We start from the raw sequence: 21,763 nt of genomic DNA on the forward strand, positions 1-21,763 counted from the left end.
CACCATATAGTCTTACACCTTGCTTGTTCTTCTCTCATGTGTCAGCCTGAGGAGCTGAGAGACATCATTGAGAAGGCTCGGGAGATGGAGCAGAACTACGGCCACCTGTTTGACGCTGCCATCGTGAACACTGACTTGGACAAAGCCTACCAGGAGCTTCTCCGCCTCATCAATAAACTAGACACTGAACCTCAGTGGGTCCCTTCATCCTGGCTGCGCTGAGATGAAACCCACTCGGAGACTGACCCATCAACAGATGGGTGTAAATGAAGAATCTCTCACACTCGGGTTCCTGTGGCAGACTCTAAGGCCATGTTTTTACACTACAATAATTCAACACTCTATTAAAGATAAGGACGCTACGCCACCTCAGACCTGGACAGAAGTGTCTGTCTGCACTGTGCTGTCAACAGGCTGGGGAAATTAGTTTTTATGTCATAATATGTTTGATCATGGTGTGTATTTGAGTCCAATTACCCACATTCCAGAGACCTGTAAGAGAGTTACCAGCACTTGGTGCAGCAGTAGAATTAGGGCTTCTATACTGCTTTTGATAACTATTTATGAATGTAAATATTCTGTATGTAATTTTAAAAAAGAGAAACATCGGGATAGGTTTGAATTGTGAGAAAGCAACTCTTTTAAAAGCCCAATGGGGAGATATCTGTGCTCCAAAACTGCACAAGAGTTTAGACTCCCTCATTAGCGGACAAAATGTTTGTACTCTTTATTATTCTCTCCTTCATCACCTTAAACATCTGATGTATAATGTTTCAAGGATACCCAGCAGTAAGTTCGGTGTCCGTCACATTTGAACAACTCTTCCAAGCTTCCAAGACACCAAATGGGATGAATGTTGAAGTGACTGCAACAGAACCCGAAGCCTCTGCCTTCAATCCCTGCAGCGCTGCCTCTGTGTTCCTATGGCAACCAACACTGTGATTATGACAGAGTTTAATAGTTAAACTTCAGGTTAAATGTTGTTTTAAGAGTTTGCAAGGCCAAGTCTATAATAAGAGCTACTTGTAATTGGCTCAGTGCGACTCCTGTGTTCTTGTCTCGGTATTCACATGCACTTCCAGCACTCAGAAGTGTAACCAGTATTGTAAACAGTGTTTGGGAGCAATACAGTGAGGTTCACGATCTGAGCATTGCCACGGCCTAGTCTTAGTCAATGCTTATGCATAACTTAAAATTATGTTTCTTTGATCAAGTGATATTCCTTTAATTGGATTGGAAGATTGTTGTATTTTTACCCATAAGCTTTCAACTTGAGCAAGCAGTGGTTGTGCTCTATTATTAGGGTGAATCTCATGAAACCTGTCAAGAACATTTCTGGGTCATTTTTCACCCCAAAATCAAAAGAAAGAAATTAGTTTTGTTTAAAGAAAACAAAGCCTATTTTTTGGACTAGGATTTTTGGTATTGAGAGATTTTCATGACAGACGAGCACATTTTCTGCCATAAGTCTCATCACTGTAATAAAAAAAAAAATTAAAAAAAGATTTAATTATCATGGTAGTATTTGATGCACTGCCGATTTAAATAAAAATCAGTAAGAAATGACTGCATTACAGTAAGAATCTGATGAAAATCACCTTTTGAGGATAATTAGAATTACAAACAAACTCAAAAGTTAAACATCTAGATGCATTGTGGTATTAAGAAAATGTGCTTAATTGCCATGGAAATTGTCACAGTCTTAATTGTCCTAAAAATATGCTTCAATTTCTTTATGGCAATTTTTTTTTTAATATATATATATATTTTTTTTATTTTACTATTTTTCCATTTGATTTTGGGGTGAAATGTGATTCAAACATTTCAGGAGATTTTCACATTTTAATGAGATTCACTTATTAGTTTTCCATTACTTTTAGTGATCAAAATTGTGAAACATCAGGTCCATGTTGAAGTCATATGTGAGCGTATGCTTGTGAATGCATGATTTCTGTGATTTGCCCATGAGAGCAAATACTAGAAGTAGGGAACGCTTGATCATGATTGATAGAAAGCTCAGTGAGAGTGTGCATGATTGAAAACAACCCTTTTTGCAGACAAGTATTCTCTCTATAACTGATTCAAGCGCACACTGAAAACAGCTGAGAGATTTGTTTTGAAAAACTGTTTTTACTGTTGTTGTTTTGTTTTTGTTTTTCAAGATAATGTGTATTTGGTAAACAACCTAAATATATTTTGTTTAATGTACAGAATAGATCAGCCGCTTAGAAAACTCATCCTTAAGCTTTTACTCTTGTGCACTACAGTTTGGTTTCTGTTCTGAGTGTGGACTGAGCCAGTAACCTGCTGTGCATCACCTCAGTCTCATGTGACCTAGTTACACGCTAGTGAACAGAAAGTAGAATTAATGAATGTAAAAGAATCACATTTCCTTCTCAACTGTTTTTGTTTGAATTACCTAAGTGAATTAAAGTCCAGATTAATAGAGCGTTTGTCTTTTTTCTCTTTCTCTGTGTATTCTCTCATCATTTACTCACCCTCATGCCATCCCAGATGTGTTTAACTTTCTTCAGTAGGACAAAGATTTTTAGAAGAATATCTCAGCAGGTCCTTAAAGGGATAGTTCACCCAAAAATGTAAATTCTCTTATTTTCTCACCCTCATGCCATCCCAGATGTGTATGACTTTCTTTCTTCAACTGAACATAAACAAAGATTTTTAGAAGAATATCTCAACTTTGTAAGTCCATTCAAAGTGAATGATGGCTAGAATTTTGAAGCTCTAAATCTAAATTGCTATAAATCTCCACTTTCACTTTCACTTTCTTCTTTCGTTTTTGGTGATTCACATTATTTGTGCGTATCGCCTTCTACTGGGCAGGGAAGATAATTTATTGTGAAAAAGGACTTAAATATTGATCTGTTTCTCACCTACACCTATCATATCACTTCTGAAGACATGGATTTAACCATATCAGTCTTATGGATTACTTTAATACTGACTTTATATACTTTTTGGAGCTTCAAAATTCTAGTCATCATTCACTTGCATTGTATGGACCCACAGAGTTGAGATATTCTTCTAAAAATCTTTGTGTTCAGCAGAAGAAAGAAAGTCATACACATCTGGGATGGCATGAGGGTGAATAAATGATGAGAGAATTTTTCATTTTTGGGCGAACTATCCCTTTATAAGAGTCACACTTTAACAAATTTTAAAAGCGCTCTGCCTCTTGTAAAGGTTTTTGCATAATTTGTTGTGCAGGCTTTACTTTGCGCTGTTAAATTGGGGTGGGGTAGATGACCATTGCTGTACTACATGGATGATAATCAAATGAGAATGATTATGGAGAAGTACAAACAAGTTAAAATATGCATGCTTCAGAATCATCCGTAAAACACTCTCAATACATAGTCCTATTAGCCAAATATTAATAATTTGAAGTGGTGAAAAAAGAAGAAGGGAAAAAGAAGAAACTCATAAAGAGCTTCGGATCAGTAGATGGCAATGTAGAGCACTTCAGCACTGACAGAGGTCATTCAAAATAGTAAAGAAAGACCAACTTCCGCTTCCGGAAGTGTAACATGTTGATGAAATAGCTGTAAAACCAGTGTTCAGTTTCAGTTATACCTCCTCTTTTGATTGTTGCACTTGGATTCCTATAATAAATTAAATCACTAAAACTGAACTCCAATAAACAGTTGTCGAATATATTGGTAAGTGAAAGAGCTCATTCTTGTTTTAGATGCAAGAAGTGAGTTCTATTAGGTATCATTCACGACAGTTAGTTGATGATGATGATGATGATGCCTTGTTTTTATGCGTCAAGCCTGAAATTATTTGCAGAAGACATTACACCGTTTTGTGTTTAGGTAGCTGTTTAACTGATGAGTTGTCTCATTTGATAATACACTATTGAGATCTCAGGCTAGTGCCTGGCTGCCTATCTAGAGAGCATTTTGGGGCATGCTGATCATGATCACAGGTTTTGAAACACTCTTTGTTTTTGTTTTTAGGTTCAAGATGCCCGGACTCAGCTGTAGATTCTACCAGCACAGATTTCCAGAGGTGGAAGATGTGGTTATGGTCAATGTAAGATCCATAGCAGAGATGGGTGCTTATGTGTGTCTGTTAGAGTACAACAACATCGAGGGCATGATCCTGCTCAGCGAGCTCTCCAGACGACGGATTAGATCCATCAACAAACTCATCCGGATCGGCCGAAACGAATGTGTGGTGGTCATTCGTGTGGACAAGGAGAAAGGTGTGGATTGCTGAGATTTAATTTTTCTTGATAGTTTCTTCTGTTGCTTTATTTAACCTGTGATGTCCATGTTTCCCCAGGCTACATTGATTTATCCAAACGAAGAGTGTCACCAGAAGAGGCCATTAAATGCGAAGACAAGTTCACAAAATCTAAAACCGTAAGCGTCTCGCAAGTACCGCATTGCTGAAAGATTTCAATTTTGTGTATGGAATAGCAAATTTCCTTGGACCACCTCTTGGCATCAATATCCATGGCTTGGTTGTGAAGTTTGGCAAATGATCTTATAGATAGTGTTTGTGTTGTAGGTGTACAGCATTTTGAGGCATGTAGCTGAAGTTTTAGAGTACTCCAAAGATGAGGAGCTAGAGAGTCTGTACCAGCGAACAGCCTGGGTGTTTGATGAGAAATACAAGCGGGCAGGATATGGCGCTTATGATGCCTTTAAGCAGGCGGTGTCGTAAGTAAAATGCCACTCTGCATCCACTCTGACCCATCTTCAAAAACAACAATGTTTTTGTAAACTGTGTACATCTGTCCTACTACATATTTTTTTTTTAATATTGTTTCTATGCAGAGATCCGTCCATTTTAGATGGCCTGGATTTGACAGAGGAGGAAAGGACTGTCCTGATTGATAACATCAACAGACGACTCACTCCACAAGCTGTTAAAATAAGAGCAGGTGCCAGTCTTTCGATCAGTTCTGTAGTTGGCACTTACTGGGAACTTGTATCAATAAACATATTAAAGGGATAGTTCATCCAAAAATGAAAATTCTCTCATTTACTCACCCTCATGCCATCTCAGATGTGTATGACTTTATTTCTTCCGCTAAACACAAACATAGATTTTTAGGAGAATATCTCAGCAGTGTGGTTCCATTCAATGCAAGTGAATGGTAGCCAAAACTTTGAAGCTCTAAAAAGACAGCATAAAAGTAATCCATAAGACTCCAGTGGTTTAATCCACCTTCAGAAGTGATTTGAAAGGAGTGGGTGAGAAACAGATCAATATTGAAGTCCTTTTTTTAAGAGAAATTTCCACTTTCACGTTCACATTTTTCTTTTGTTATTGGCGATTTACATTCTTCGTGCATATCATCACCTACTGGGCAGGGAGGATCATTTCTAGTAAATATTGATCTGTTTCTCACACACACCTATCATATCGCTTCAGAAGACATGGATTTAACCACTGAAGTCATATGGATTACATTTATGCTGCCTTTATGTACTTTTTAGAGCTTCAAAGTTTTGGCTACCATTCACTTGCACTGAATGGAACCACACTGCTGAGATATTTTTCTAAGAATCTTCATTTATATTCTACAGAAGGAAGTCATACACATCTGGGTTGGCATGAGAGTGAGTAAATGGTAGAATTTTCACTTTTGGGTGAACTATCCCTTTAAATAATCTGTGTATCACCATCAGTAGTTACCTCTGAATTTTAAATTTGTGTGTGTGTGTGTGTGTGTTTTCTCATTAACAGACATTGAGGTGGCTTGCTATGGTTATGAAGGCATAGATGCAGTCAAAGATGCTTTGCGGGCTGGGCTGACATGTTCAACAGAGGCCATGCCAATCAAGGTAAGAACTCCTTTGATCTGAAGGAATATGCAATACTATTTGTTATAGTTTAGGGTGCTTCACACTAGAAGTTGTTGTGTGCACCCGGGATTGTTTGACATCAAAGTTTGGGTTGTTTAGATTAATTTGTTAAGGTGTGTATGCTGTTTTCTGATCTCGGGTGCACACCTGCGAACCGCACCTGACTCCGCTTGAAAAGGTGGTCTGGGGTATAGTTCGCCGTTAATATGAACACAATCTGTCCTTAATCGCAGATATAGTAAAGTGTGAGTTTTGACAAATTACATGCCCAAATATTGGTTATGTTAGTGGTTTTAGGCATGCATAGAAAATAAGCAGTTGAGTGCACTTAAATATGTCTTTTAGTTTTAACACAAATCCAGACTTGCTCACTATTACTTTGCTTTTGTTTCAGATCAACTTGATTGCCCCTCCTCGCTATGTTATGACCACAACCACACTAGAGCGTACAGAAGGCCTTTCTGTGCTCAATCAGGCCATGGCTGTCATTAAAGAAAAGATTGAGGAGAAGAGAGGTGTCTTCAACATTCAGATGGAGGTGATTGATTTTGGCTCTGTTTTTCTCTTAAAGGAATAGTTCACCCAAAAATGAAGGTGCTCTCATCATTTACTCACCCTCATGCCATCTCAGATGTGTATGACTTTTTTTTTCTGCTAAACACAAACAGATTTTTAGAAGAATATTTGAGCTCTGTAGGTCCTCACAATGCAAGTCAACAGGGTTCAAAACTTTGAAGCTCTAAAAGCACAAAGGCAGCATAAAAGTAATCCAAACGACTCCAGTGGTTTAATCTATATCTTCAGAAGCAAGGGATGGGTGTAAGTTAGAAACACATCAATATTAAATTCCTTTTTTACTAACAATCGCCATTTTCTCTTTGACCTTCTTGTTTTGGCGATTCACAATTGTCGTTCATATCACCACCTACAGGGCAGGGAGGAGAATTTATAGTAAAAAAAAAAAGGACTTAAATAATGATCTGTTTCTCATCCACACCTATAATATCCCTTCAGAAGACATGGATTAAACCACTGGAGTCATATGGATTACTTTTATGCTGACTTTATGTGCTTTTTGGAGCTACAAAGTTCTGGTCACCATTCACTTGCATTGTGTGGACCTACAGAGCTGAGAGATTCTTCAAAAAAAAATTTGTTTGTGTTCTGCTGAAGAAAGTCATAAAGATCTGGGATGGCATGAGGGTGAGGAAATAATGAGAGAATTTTCATTTTTGGGTGAACTATCTCTTTAAGAGTAATACTTGACTAAATCTATAGTTCGGTATGTTGCTTAAATCGTGTTCTCTCGTTTATGTAGTATCTGACCTTGTTTTGTTCCAATATTCTGTCCCACCACAGCCAAAAGTCGTAACGGACACAGATGAGACAGAACTGGCTCGGCAGTTAGAGCGACTGGAGAGAGAGAATGCAGAGGTGGATGGAGACGATGATGCGGAGGAGATGGAGGCCAAAGCTGATGACTAGCTTGATGAAAAAGAATAAACCAGCATTGCCATAATCATTCAGGGGACTTTAGAGTTACATCGGTTAGTTTGTCATAACACAAGGACTGAAAAAGAGTTGATGGGAAGAGCTGCTTGAATAATAACCATAACAGTGGTCAGATTGTGAGGAAAAGAAGAGGATTTCATTAATGGACGTTTGATTAATGACTTTTGGGATGCAATTACTACCATGACCACTTAAATTTTGCTTTGAGTCTATAATAATGCAAAAACTATTTCATAATTGTGATCGTTTAAAGTTTTTCTATCTCGAAGCCTCATTTAAGATGGACGATCAACTGTCAGGAACCTCGGAAATTTTTTAATAAACCTGAAAGCAACCAACCAGTTTACTTCTGCTTATCAGAACCCATATCTGTTGTGAATGTTAAACTAATAAAAACAAGCAGTTGTTTTTATTTTGTTTTATTTTTTCAACAAAAAAAAAAACATTCTTATTCTATATTTTATTTTCCCCCCATACAATGAACGCGGATAGAGTTCGTGTCTATGGCAGAAATAGTAAGAGTTGTATGGTAGTGTGCAATTCTGAACTCAGCCCCATATATCTTTGTCATTCTTTCCTATATACAGGTGCATCTCAATAAATTAGAATGTCGTGGAAAAGTTCATTTATTTCAGTAATTCAACTCAAATTGTGAAACTCGTGTATTAAATCAATTCAATGCACACAGACTGAAGTAGTTTAAGTCTTTGGTTCTTTTAATTGTGATGATTTTGGCTCACATTTAACAAAAACCCACCAATTCACTATCTCAACAAATTAGAATATGGTGACATGCCAATCAGCTAATCAACTCAAAACACCTGCAAAGGTTTCCTGAGCCTTCAAAATGGTCTCTCAGTTTGGTTCACTAGGCTACACAATCATGGGGAAGACTGCTGATCTGACAGTTGTCCAGAAGACAATCATTGACACCCTTCACAAGGAGGGTAAGCCACAGACATTCATTGCCAAAGAAGCTGGCTGTTCACAGAGTGCTGTATCCAAGCATGTTAACAGAAAGTTGAGTGGAAGGAAAAAGTGTGGAGGAAAAAGATGCACAACCAACCGAGAGAACCGCAGCCTTATGATTGTCAAGCAAAATCGATTCAAGAATTTGGGTGAACTTCACAAGGAATGGACTGAGGCTGGGGTCAAGGCATCAAGAGTCACCACACACAGACGTGTCAAGGAATTTGGCTACAGTTGTCGTATTCCTCTTGTTAAGCCACTCCTGAACCACAGACAACGTCAGAGGCGTCTTACCTGGGCTAAGGAGAAGAAGAACTGGACTGTTGCCCAGTGGTCCAAAGTCCTCTTTTCAGATGAGAGCAAGTTTTGTATTTCATTTGGAAACCAAGGTCCTAGAGTCTGGAGGAAGGGTGGAGAAGCTCATAGCCCAAGTTGCTTGAAGTCCAGTGTTAAGTTTCCACAGTCTGTGATGATTTGGGGTGAAATGTCATCTGCTGGTGTTGGTCCATTGTATTTTTTGGAAAACCAAAGTCACTGCACCCGTTTACCAAGAAATTTTGGAGCACTTCATGCTTCCTTCTGCTGACCAGCTTTTTAAAGATGCTGATTTCATTTTCCAGCAGGATTTGGCACCTGCCCACACTGCCAAAAGCACCAAAAGTTGGTTAAATGACCATGGTGTTGGTGTGCTTGACTGGCCAGCAAACTCACCAGACCTGAACCCCATAGAGAATCTATGGGGTATTGTCAAGAGGAAAATGAGAAACAAGAGACCAAAAAATGCAGATGAGCTGAAGGCCACTGTCAAAGAAACCAGGGCTTCCATACCACCTCAGCAGTGCCACAAACTGATCACCTCCATGCCACGCCGAATTGAGGCAGTAATTAAAGCAAAAGGAGCCCCTACCAAGTATTGAGTACATATACAGTAAATGAACATACTTTCCAGAAGGCCAACAATTCACTAAAAATGTTTTTTTATTGGTCTTATGATGTATTCTAATTTTTTGAGATAGTGAATTGGTGGGTTTTTGTTAAATGTGAGCCAAAATCATCACAATTAAAAGAACCAAAGACTTAAACTACTTCAGTCTGTGTGCACTGAATTTATTTAATACACGAGTTTCACAATTTGAGTTGAATTACTGAAATAAATGAACTTTTCCACGACATTCTAATTTATTGAGATGCACCTGTATTTACTTTGTGTAATTACATTTCTTACCAAAAGATGACGCTATTGTATCAGTGTTTGGCATGCGAGAAGCGGCTTGAAGGATTCAAACTGAGTTCTCACCCGCTCATGGCACATGATACTGCTCGACACTCACGCCGTCTACTTCTACTCACAGGTTTTTAATTCTGTTTCAACAAAATGTAACAGATTTTTCTGTTGAATGTTTTAAAAACAACTCTATGCTATATTCACGTGGATGTCATCAAACAGTCCACTTTCAAACAAATCTTCTCTACGAAGGAGGAAATAGAGGCTTTGAGTTGTGCACTCAGTGGGTGGTGGTTCCTCTCACTAACAAAGGCTACTTGTTCCTGATGAGGTGAAGTCAGGTCAGCCCCCTTTTTTTTTTCTTAAATTATTTCTCATCTGATCATAAACTGGCAGCTCTGAGAGTTTATGACTTTATGTTGAAGTGATTTAGTACAGGATGTTTATGGAGTTCCATTACTGATGTCCCCTCTGGAGTCCTAATGTATCTGTCTGTGTTCATTGTATTCCTGCAGGTGTTTGGCTAAATAAGACCCTGGACCCTTAGAGCAATTTTTTGCTGCGATCACATGGGCATATTTATGGAAGTAAGGCATGAACCTGCATATCCACTGGCACAAGACACCTACAGTTCAAAACCACCAATGTAACTAGACTCATAAACTGACAGTTAAAGGGAGAGTTCACCCCAAAATTCAAATTCAAAATTTACTCCCAGATGTATATGAATTTCTTCTGCTGAACACAAACAAAGATTTTTAGAAGAATATCTCAGCTCTGTAGGTCCATACAATGCAAGTGAATGGTGGGCAGAACCTTGAAGCTCCACAAAGCACATAAAGACAGCATAAAAATAATTCATACAACTCCAGTGGTTTAATCCAAATCTTCAGAAGAGATATAAGTGTGGGTGAGAAACAGATCAATATTTAAGCCTTTTTTTTTTTACTATAAATTCTCTTCCCTGCCCAGTAGGTGGCGATGTGCATGAAGACTGTGAATCACCATAAACAAAAGAAGAATGTGAAAGTGGAGATTTATAGGGAAAAAGGGACATTCATTTAGCCACTGGAGTCTTATGGATTACTTTTATGCTGACTTCATTTTCTTTTTGGACCTTCAAAGTTCTGGCCACTCTTGCATTGTATGGACGAACAGAGCTGAGATACTCTTGTAAAAATCCTGGTTTGTGTTCAGAACACATCTGGGATGGCATTTGTGTAAGTAGATGATGAAAGAATTTTCATTTTTGGATGAACTATCCCTTTATATATTTCAAGAGTTTTCTTGAAACTAAACTAATATTATGTATTATTTAAGAATATTTAAATTATTTTGTAGCCTATTATTTGTTACATTCAAATTTGTTGATATCTTGTATGCCCACTTTGTGCTGAAGACCTGAAAGAAAAACTTTATTTTAAGGTTGAACTGTTGAAGGTTGCTTTGAGTTTTCTTGCACTTTAATTCCTAACAGCTAAAGCTGTTGAGCCCTTCTCAGAAAGTGTGGAAAAGTGTGAAAATAGGACTATTTAGTTTAAATCAAGTCTGTTTAAAATAAACTAAAGGGATTGTTCAAAACTCTTTAATTTTGAAACTCTACATGCATCGCACCTGTTCATTTAATTGTAAGAAATCAATCTCTTGTTGCAAAATCAAGTTAGTTCCCCATTACTGCACACACAGTCAGGTTAACATTATTAACTGCTAATGAGGGGTTATTTTTGTCACTGCTGCATCAAAGGCTGCATAAAGTGAGAGAGACAGCACCCATAATTAAGAGCCATTTGCTTATCGTTTTGGAAAAATAATCCCTTCATTATCACCTTTAATATTAATTAAACAGTTTTTTTCCCTTCTGTATGATTACACACTTCTCATGATTAAATATTTTTTTAGGTAGGCTCACTTGAGAAAAACAACAACTACAAAGTTTTCTTCACATGCACTGCATCATTGTACTGTGTTTAATGGTACATACAGAAGTAATTCAAATATTTTTTAGGGATTATGTTCTTATATGTCTTGGAAAAACATAATTGTCAGTTTATGGGCTTTCATTGCACCAGTCTACCAAGTGAGGGAACCAAAGTCTCAGTAACCATGGGAACCGATTTGCTCAACCCATTTGCTCTGTTTGCAACACCACAAAAATAATGTGTAAATATAAGTTTAAGGCATATATATTGTATTTATACAGTATATATTATCTAAAACCTCAGTAAACAGTCAAAGTAAGTTTTTAATACACATCTGAATGATTTTGAGAACAAAGACTTGTTTTCTAAATTCAAATAATAATAATAATAATAATAATAAAAACTTATTCTTTTCACAAATGTCATGTCAAAATTATTCAACCCCCAAAGTCAGTCATTTGTGGAGTATCCTTTACCCTTTATAACATCCAATAAATGTTCTAGGTAAGTGTTCTGAAGCTTCAGAAACCTCTCTATTGAAATATTAACACATATTTGTCATGAGCAAAAGTGTCCAGCTCATTGACATTCTTTGGTTTCTGTGCTGCCACTGCTTCCTTCAAATCCCTCCAAAGATTTTCAATAGGATTTTTAATGTGGGACTTAGAGGGCCATTCAAGGTCAATCTAGGACCCATCCCTGAACCAGACTTTGGACAACTTTGATGTATCATTGGCATTTTTGTCTTGCTGAAAAGACCAGTGATCACAAAGCTTCACTTTACACACTGAATGCATCACATTCTTTGCCAAAATGGCCTGATACCCTATAAATAATCTATGGTGCCAGTTATACAGTCAGGGTAACCAGTTCCTGCAGCAGCAAAACACCCCCATGACAGGACTGACCTCCATGCTTGACCGTGGGGATGGTGTTGTTCTTGTCATAAGCCTTGCCTTTCTTGCTCCAGACATAATGCTGACCCATGGGTCTAAAACTCAGTTCCAGTTTAGTCTCATACGTCCATAGAACATTCTCCCAGGGCTCCACAGGCCTTTTCAAATTCCTTCTTGAATATTTAAGTCAACAATTCCCTTGTTGAAGTTTTGCTTTCTTCCACACCCGGGAAGGTTGCTGTTGTACCCTATTTTTTTCGTAAATGTACAAATGGTGCTGCCAGCTTTGTCTATTGGAAATTGTAGTGAAAATGTACTTGTAGCCATGGCCTTTTTTGTATAATGAAATCTCCTCTATTAGCTTTTGTGAGAGCTAATTTTTCTAAATAATTTGATTGTAATTGTATATACTATATGTATTATACCAAACAATATACTTTGCAGATGGTTAGCTACAGTAGTACACTCTGCATGCAAAAAAGGGTTCTTCATAGCTCCATGAAGTTTGGACATCTTAGAAAGGTGTTTCTTTGCCGTTTGAAAGATTCTTGGCTACAACATGATTCATCTTAATTCGAAAGGTTATATAAAATATATGAAAAAAGTTTGCCATCCTTGTTTTTGAATGGGGCGATCGTTTGACGGGGAGCCTGTTCCATGACAGGGTCCTTTAATAACGTATAATGTGCGAGGAAGGGCAGCCAGTGGACTTTTTTGGGTAAAATGGTATCCCCAGGGTTGGTGGCCTACGCTAACTGCGTAATCTGCATATAGGGAGCAGCAGCCCTGCCAGTACCAAACCATCACGAATCAGCTTGGAAATGTATGCTGGTCTAAGATGTTTTTCTCAGCAGGGTGCTTTTAGTTCAGCGTTCCAAATATAGCCTTCGCTCACTTGTTTGGACAAAGCTTGCCAATACATCCAGCCCTATTTAATGTTATCTACGATAGCTGCAGCTAGATAATATTCATTATGAAGAGGAACTGTCATGTCAGTCAGTAGTAATGGTCTGCTTCCAGGACCTTGCTGCTCTGCATTGATGATGCCTGGAGTGTTTATGAACGTGCTCAGCTGTACCCATGATGTTTCTATTGGAATCGTAGGTGAGCTTTAGATCTTCTTTCGAGTGGGAAATGTTTCACAGGCACTTCCATATAACTTAATGGACACACCCTGAGACTGGCAAGAAGTAGAGGAATATATTGCTGTACACCAATACGCTAATGCTGGATTTTGTGTATGGAGAAATAAAAATAGTCAATGTGAGCTCATGTTTGTTTTCGAGCCTTAAAACATAAAAATTTGATCATCATGAAAATATTTAAGAGTCACATGACGCTATGCGAAGGTTGGTCGCTTAAAAGGCAAGCTCCGCTTAAACTTTGCTACAGTTATCCTTTTAAGCAACATAAACTGGTGAGAACTGTAATAGTTTTGTTTGCTAACTGTGCTGGGAGGGCAGGATGTCGAAAAATTCGAAATCGTCAGCCTGTGGAGACATTAAAAACACTTACGTTCTCACGGGTCGGACGACTTGCAGGATGGCAGAGGTCCGGTCAATGGTGACAGCAAGCTTCGTGAAGTAGGTCGGGAGATCTCGAACATTTATGCAGTGCTGACAAAAATCTCGGAGGGCCTCGCAGAAATAGGCAGAGCGATTACATCTATGGAGGTGAAACTTTCCACCCTGATCACAAGAATGGACGATGTTGAAAAACGGGTCAAGTTTCTGGAGTCGGCCGAAAGAGAGCTACAGGCTAACCTGCCTGCTACCAAGGCTGATGTGAAACGCATGTGGGAAAAACTAGAGGATATGGAAAATCGGAGCAGGCATAATAATGTTTGTTTCATTGGAATCTCTGAGGGAAAGGAAGGTCAAGATATGGTGCATTTTTTGGATGGGCTTATTCCGAATTTGATCGACACAGCGGACCGCCGGCTCGAAATTGAGTGCACCCACAGAGTTTTCGGTCAGCTTCCCACGGTGGGAGACATCTATCCTGGCAAGATTTTTGCAGTTGGCTGACAGAGACTTTGTTCTACGAGCGGCGAGGAATAAAGGCAAGTTGTGCTGGGAGGACCACAACATCATGGCTTTTCCGGACTCAAACGAAGTGCGACGGATTCAAAGAGTGAAAACTGCTTCACCAACAGAACTTGGGGGTTCTCATTCTAAACTGAGAATTGACACCAAGTGTTGTCGCAAGATTTACGTGCCCACGACAAGTTATGGCCTTCATTAAATTAATGGTGTGAGTGGGTAATTTTGCCTGCACTCAGTCAACAATACAGACTACACATTGTACATTTTACTGAGAGGGTATGTTTCATTTGTTAATTTTGTGGGTTTGATGTAATTATTTACTGGGGCTTATTTTATGGAATACATTTTTGTGCAATTTAATGGCACAGTTTATGTAAAAAAACAAAAACAAGACAAAACAAGTAGAAAAAAAAAAGAAAAGAAAAAAACACTGGACTTGAGCAATCAGGTAGCAATAGTTTTGTGGAGGATCTCGTGAGCATGCATGGACCATCGGATTTCCGGGATATGGATGCCAGTTGGGACTTTTTTTCTGTTCTGTGGGTTGTTCAGGATTTGATTGTTACATCAATGTTGGAAAGTGGTCTATATAATTTTGCCTTGGGTACACAGTTTATCTTTACATGTCAATATGTCACACTTTAATATAGGTAAAATGTTTCTCTTCACATGGAATGTTAATGGGCTGGGGCACCCTATAAAAAGAAGGAAAGTTGGATCTTTCCTTAAGCATAAAACATATGATATTGTGTTCCTTCAAGAAACACACCTTTCTTTACAGGAAGCTGAAAACTTGGTAGGGCATGGGGTAGGCATGTGTTTTGCAGTGTTGGTTCGAGTAAGAGCAGGGGAGTCATCACATTGATAAGTAAGCATTTACAATTCAAATGTCTCAAACAGATCAAAGATCATTTAGGAAGAGTCATTATTGTTTTGGCTGAAATACAGGGGTAAAACCTTATTTGGGCTAATATTTATGCACACAACGCTGATGATCAGAATATTTTTATAGATCTTGAAGGGAAGCTACAAGTTGCTGGGATCCTTTTGGGTGGAGACTTCAGTCTTTTAATGGATACATTCTTTGAACATAGTGATGCAAAAGTGTGTAGACTCTTTAGAGCAACATTGACACTTCAGAGGATGTGTAAAAATCTTGGTCTTACAGACATTTGGAGACTTCTGAATCCATCTGGGAGGGACTACACCTTTTTTTTGTCAGTTCAGAAGATTTACTCTAGAATAGATTTTTTTTTATATCAAAGTCACTTATTCCATCTACCACTGGCTGCACAATTGGGAACATTTTAGTTTCAGATCATGCTTTGGTATGTTTAGAGATGTTGCCGCATATAGAGAAAAGACAATCATATAGATGGCCCTTTAATACATCCCTTCTACAAGACCCTGAATTTCAACAAATGTTAAAGAAGTCAATGTTTATGTAGAAACCAACTGGTCCTCAGTGTCCTCTGTGGGCGTGGAATGGGAGGCACTTAAGGCAGTTCTTAGGGGCAGATCATACAATATAAACGTCTTTTTTGGGGGGCCTGGGTAGCTCAGCGAGTATTGTTGCTGACTACCACCCCTGGAGTCACGAGTTTGAATCCAGGGCGTGCTGAGTGAGTCCAGCCAGGTCTTCTAAGCAACCAAATTGGCCAGGTTGCTAGGGAGGGTAGAGTCACATTGGGTAACCTCCTTGTGGTGGTGATTAGTGGTTCTCGCTCTCAATGGGGCGCGTGGTAAGTTGTGCGTGGATCGCGGAGAGTAGCATGAGCCTCCACATACGGGGTCTCCACGGTGTCATGCACAATGAGCCACATGATAAGATGCGCGGACTAACAGTCTCAGAAGCGGAGGCAACTGAGACTTGTCCTCCACCACCGGATTGAGGTGAGTAACTGCACCACAATGAGGACCTACTAAGTAGTGGGGATTGGGCATTCCAAATTGGGGAGAAAAGGGGATTAAAAAAACAAAATCACTTTTTTTCAAATAGTGATGGTGCTGTTTTTTTAAATCAGTAATGTCCTGACTATACTTTGTGATCAGTTGAATGTCACTTTGGTGAATTAAAGTACAAATTTCCTTCTGAAACTGCAACATTTTTACATTATTCCAAACTTTTGGGCACCAGTGTATGTGCTAACAGAGAAATATTTGACAGATTACAAATGATAACGAAAGTCTGGTAGACCCGATTATCTAACAGCCGTTGTAAACCATTACAAAATAAACAGCAAGATTTTATATACTAGAACACAACAATACAATCACATAATTTCAGATGTGTACATTACTAAGCATTTGATAATTTAATACGTCAGCCTATAGCCTAGCCTGTATTTCACCCATACACCCAGAAACTGCCCAAAAATAGGTGTGCCAAGCTTGTAGCATCAGCCTCAAGTCTTTTTGAGTATGTAATTGGTGCCAAAGGTGCTTCAACAAAGTATTGAGCAAAGGCTGTGAATACTTATGTACATGTGATTTTTTTTTTTTTTTCATTTTTTATTTTTAATACATTTGCAAAGATTTCAAACAAACTCCTTTCACGTTGTCATTATGGGGTATTGTTTGTAGAATTTTGCGGAAAATAATTAATTTAATCCATTTTGGAATAAGGCTGTAACATAACAAAATGTGGAAAAAGTGAAGCGCTGTGAATACTTTCCGGATGCACTGTAAATGTGTTGAGGTCGCTGCTCAATTTTACCGATAACTGGCTCTGACTTGAGCAGCACGGTGGTAGGGGTGTGTGTGTTCACTGCAAATTCGCATTCAGATCTGCCTCTGTTCCGCTATGCAATGCCCATATTTTCACAATCCAATCAACAACCAATGGATAAACTCAAAATCCCACCCTAAATTTGTTTTCTTTTTCAATAAGCTGTTTCACTCGAAAATACGTCACAGTACGGAAGTCGGTCGCAACTTCCATTTCATGCCGACTTTAACAGATAAGGTACAAAACATTAAACATTAAAATTGACATCTAAAGGGTACCTTTAAGGGAACTGCCCAAGTGACAAGCTGTTGTACCCCTAAAGGTACCATTTTTGCACACACAAACGTACACACACACACACACAAAGAAATTCAGACAGTGAAGTTAATTGTCATTGTTTGGCTTCATCCACATGATTCTCATGATCTAAATCGTTAGAAGAGCAAGGCTGTCTTTGAAAGGCTGTATCTTCTAAAAACAATCAGTATTTCTCATGTGTAATATTTGTTTTTTGTATTGTAGCTTTGATGAACTGCTTCATATCAGATAATGTACCACTGTTGGATTTTTGCGTGGTGCAACGAGCATCCTGAGCAATAAAACACAGTGGGCGCTCTCAGAATGTGTCAGATTGGCTCCCATAACCCTCCGCTGCGCACCTGTGTTGATGTTGCTTCATTTCTCAGGTGATGTGTGGCAATAATCAGAGGAGATCCTGAACACAGATATGTCCTCTCTTGGCTATCGAGCCATCCACTGCTTCCAGCAATGCACCTGTACACCTCCTTGCTCCTGCAGCTGTGTGCCGTGTTTTGCTTGGCATTTCTCATTAAAACCTTGCTCAGCTGGACACCGCAGTTTCCTAAGTGAGACTTTCACAAAGAATCTGTCAGTACAAATACCCGACAGCTTGTTAATAACGGATTTTCACAACAACAATGCACTGCCAAATCTTCTGAAGGTATACGATAGTTTTTGGTGGCAAACAATCTGGAATTTGTGCATTCATGTGTTTTAGCACTACAAGCACGCGTACCACTGTGAATGTGAAAAAAAATATATATATTTGTAACATGAAAATAAAACGCTTCTACTCAGAAATGTACATTTCATATTTTTTAGCTTAATTTGCATAAATGTGCATTCATTAATATTAAGAACCCATAGATATTTTAGATCTTTTTAGTATTATTAGTATTTGTTGAATTTTAATTGGTTGTTTTGTGTAAAGTCACCATTAGGGTGATCAGTGTTCCCTATGCATTCTGTTAATTTCACTTAATTTTTCCTTGCGCATGTGAATTATTTTCTTTTGAGCCAATTAAATAAAGTAGAAACAATAATTAAAATAATTTAATTTTAAACAACGTACTATTAGTTGTTCAATCTTAATGGTGTGACATAACTTTTTAAGTAAACAAAGTTAAATGAGCTGATTCATTTGTGTAAAAGACGCAGGCTACCACCCCTGGAGTTCGCTAGTTCAAATCCCAGGGCATGCTGAGTGACTCCAGCCAGGTCTCCCAAGCAACCAAATTGGCCCGGTTGCTAGGGAGGGTAGAGTCACATGGGGTAACCTTCTCATGGTCGCTATAATGTGGGCCGTTCTCGGTGGGGCACGTGGTGAGTTGAGCGCGGATGCCGCGGTGGATGGTGTGAAGCCTCCACACGCGCTAGTTCTCTGTGGCAATGTGCTCAACAAGCCACGTGATAAGATGCACGGGTTGATGGTCTCAAACACGGAGGCAACTGGGATTCATTCTCCGCCACCCAGATTGAGGCGAATTGACCACGAGGACTTAAAAGGCACACTGGGAATTGGGCATTCCAAATTGGGTAAAAAAAAAAAAAAAAGAAAGTGTTTTAAAAATGTTACATACTGTATATATTTTAAGTAAATACAACACTTGTTTTTCAGTGCACTGTCATGCACTCATGTCATGCATGGGACGTTCAGATTTCCACAGAAAAAGCACTTAAATTTTCGGTTGTTTTTTAGCAAAAACGTATCATATGCTTTCACAAGTGGTGAAATGATGCAAGATTCGGATGGACTATGATACTCATTTAAATGTTTCCTTTTATGTTCCACACAAAAAATAAAGTCGTGGGTTTGGAAAGACATGAGGGTGAGAAAGATCATGACAGAATTTTAATTTCTGGGTGAACTTTTGCCCAGAGATGCCCAACGCAGGGCCCGCAGCCCAAAGTTGGCCCGTGATGAGCTTTGATTTGGCCCACCTTGCCAAATATGACGAGGGAAAAAAATGCTATCGACGCAGTTTTTCATTGCATTCATTTATCAGATTGCAGATTCATGTTTTTTTACATAATGAAATCAAAAAGGAGGGGAACAAGGGCAACTTTCATATTTTAATGTAATACTATTTGCAGGGCTTGAAATTCGGCGTGGGATTGCGGGTTTTGTGCACAATTTTAATAATTCCTGCAAATTCCACATTCATAATGCGGGAAATTCCCGCACACTTTTATTCACTTTACGGTGCAGCTGCGAATGAGTAAACCAATAGATACAGAAGAACAAATCAAATCAATAAACTTGTTTTTGTATCAAACTGTAATTTCAGATGCTGCATGAGTACATCACTCTATCACGTCCCTTCCTTTTCTCTCGTGCAGCTGTCAGCAACGCATTGAGCGCTTGCTGAATTTAGTGTAAGTGCGCAGTGAGGAAGCGCTTTGTCACATAGTTACAGAACTAAGATATTATAGATGTATAAACCTGTTAATTCGACATGCAAATAGCACTGAACTGTGTCTCTGTAAGCAAGCGACAGGATGAAACTATATCATTCCTGTTTATAATCAACTAAGCTGGTAACATTGCAAGCACGTGACATCGGTGCAATCCATAGTTTTTGCCACCTTTCATATATTGGCCCTCCATTATTCATAATACAGCACATTTGCAAGAAAAGCAGAAAAAGCTAAAATGTTTTGTGTAATATACCAGCTGCATGGTTAAGAGACACACTTAAACACCTGTTACATCTCTCATCTCCATATCTAGTTCCATCAAGAGTAAAAATGAACGGGGCTCTGGGCAACAACAAAAAAATCCCCTGTAATCTGATATAGTTCCAAATACATACATGCGATCTTCGTTTGAATTTTCGCTGAACATTATTTGTTTTGTGCCGTCCATTGTGCAGATGTTGCCGTGTTAGTGGTGGATGCTCGCGCCATAAACGCGCACAGACGGGCAATCCGCTTCTCACACAAAACATCAGGGTCGATGTCGATGTTCGATGTCGTGCTCACGTGCTAAAATTACCCAATGCTACAATGTAGGTAATAATAATATTAACGAAGATAATATCTGGATGCGTTAAATAGCCTTGATGTTAAATAAAACGTTATTAATGATGCAGTATTAATTTTACAGAACATTAACCACTTTAAGTGTAAGAATCATATCTCTGACTAATGTTCATTGTTTATTTTTGCATTGTATTATTCAATTGGCATGAAGGAGTTGCTAAGTTGTTTTTTTATAAGCTCCTAATTCCAAATCTGGAGAAATGCTGTCATCTCCTGTGTCAATGCATTAGTTTTGTATGTTAATTTAATAGCCAAAATATTTTGAAATATGTGAAGGAAAAAAATTTTCAATAACAATGCACATTATGCAAACTAGAGATCATGCAATTTTTTAATTATTGAAACATGCCTGCCATTTTAAAATTGAATTATTTAAATTAAAGTATTTGACATACTGTAAAAGGATCATTTTATATATGCCTAATTTTCAGAAATGAATTTCATGCCCAAATTTGTTTCGGCCCACGGCCTTCAATCAAGTTTGATTTTTGGTCCTTCGTAGGAAAAAGTTTGGGCACCTCTGCTTTAAACAGTCTGAGATATCAAAATCGGTTCCACACATTTGTGCCTAACTGGACATAAGGTGGAAAAGGTCAGACTGACTTTGGATAAGACCATGTGTGTGTGTGCCAGGGCAACTTGAGCGATTTTTGGACTGGATCGAGGCAACATGACCTCAAAAGTTCAAAAACACATGAAGCACATGAAATTTATTACATTTTTGGGACTTAATTTTCTAACAGCCTATTTTTAGGGCAGCATGACATACTGCTCTGAGCCATAAGTAGAGTCTATCCTCTTTAGCGCAGGATTTAATGATGCTTGAATGTGCACTCTCTTACATGTGTGGCCCCTGCCACCAGAAAACTTTTTGAGAGGCAAGTTAACAGACCGTGAAAAGGCGGCACAGATGGCAACATCCTAGGTGGTAATTATCCAGCACTTTCTCTAGAAAAAGATAAGAAAGTAGAAAGTAAAAACACAAGATGGGTGTTGCCATCAGGTCAGATATTGACACCTCTTACAAGTCAAATCAAATCAATAGGGTCCTGTGGGGACAGAGGCAGGACTGATGACACAGGTCACATCGTCCAAAAAGAGGATGATTTAAGAAGCCAAAGTGTTTCAGTAAGGGTGAACCGACTATAATAAGTGCATTTATGCAACATTAAGCCAGTCAAAGCTGTTGTGAAGAGCTTAAACGTTTATTTTGGCACAGATCTATTAAAACTGGAGGGGACGGTTCATTTGAATCCTGTTTGATTTTTTTGGGTGGGGGGATTCAATACA

The 21,763-nt window shown here is 38.6% G+C and overlaps 2 protein-coding genes across 2 annotated transcripts in view; both read left to right on the forward strand.

Moving 5' to 3' along the window:
• Window positions 1–2,448, forward strand: part of LOC127411259 (protein PALS1-like) — a 58,764-nt gene extending 56,316 nt beyond the window's left edge. The window contains exon 15 of the mRNA XM_051646691.1: window positions 46–2,448. Within this exon, the coding sequence (XP_051502651.1) occupies window positions 46–222 (177 nt within the window). The 3' untranslated portion in view covers window positions 223–2,448. The remainder of the gene's footprint in view (window positions 1–45) is intronic.
• Window positions 2,449–3,514: 1,066 nt separating this feature from the next.
• Window positions 3,515–7,761, forward strand: LOC127411266 (eukaryotic translation initiation factor 2 subunit 1-like). Its single transcript, XM_051646705.1, has 8 exons — window positions 3,515–3,677; window positions 3,978–4,225; window positions 4,306–4,385; window positions 4,534–4,685; window positions 4,803–4,909; window positions 5,719–5,816; window positions 6,232–6,375; window positions 7,197–7,761. Exons 2-8 carry the CDS (start codon window positions 3,985–3,987, stop codon window positions 7,320–7,322), a joined length of 948 nt encoding a protein of 315 aa, XP_051502665.1. The 5' UTR covers window positions 3,515–3,677; window positions 3,978–3,984; the 3' UTR covers window positions 7,323–7,761.
• Window positions 7,762–21,763: the final 14,002 nt, after the last annotated feature.

This window comes from Myxocyprinus asiaticus, chromosome 20 (assembly GCF_019703515.2).
Source record: "Myxocyprinus asiaticus isolate MX2 ecotype Aquarium Trade chromosome 20, UBuf_Myxa_2, whole genome shotgun sequence".
NCBI lineage: Eukaryota > Metazoa > Chordata > Actinopteri > Cypriniformes > Catostomidae > Myxocyprinus > Myxocyprinus asiaticus.

Excerpts from the sequence above, each read along its gene's own strand:
- LOC127411266 (XM_051646705.1), top strand. The coding sequence starts at position 3,985 with ATGCCCGGACTCAGCTGTAGATTCTACCAGCACAGATTTCCAGAGGTG. Across the intron at positions 4,686-4,802 it reads GCCTTTAAGCAGGCGGTGTC|AGATCCGTCCATTTTAGATG; the intron begins GTAAGTAAAATG and ends GTTTCTATGCAG. Across the intron at positions 6,376-7,196 it reads TCTTCAACATTCAGATGGAG|CCAAAAGTCGTAACGGACAC; the intron begins GTGATTGATTTT and ends GTCCCACCACAG.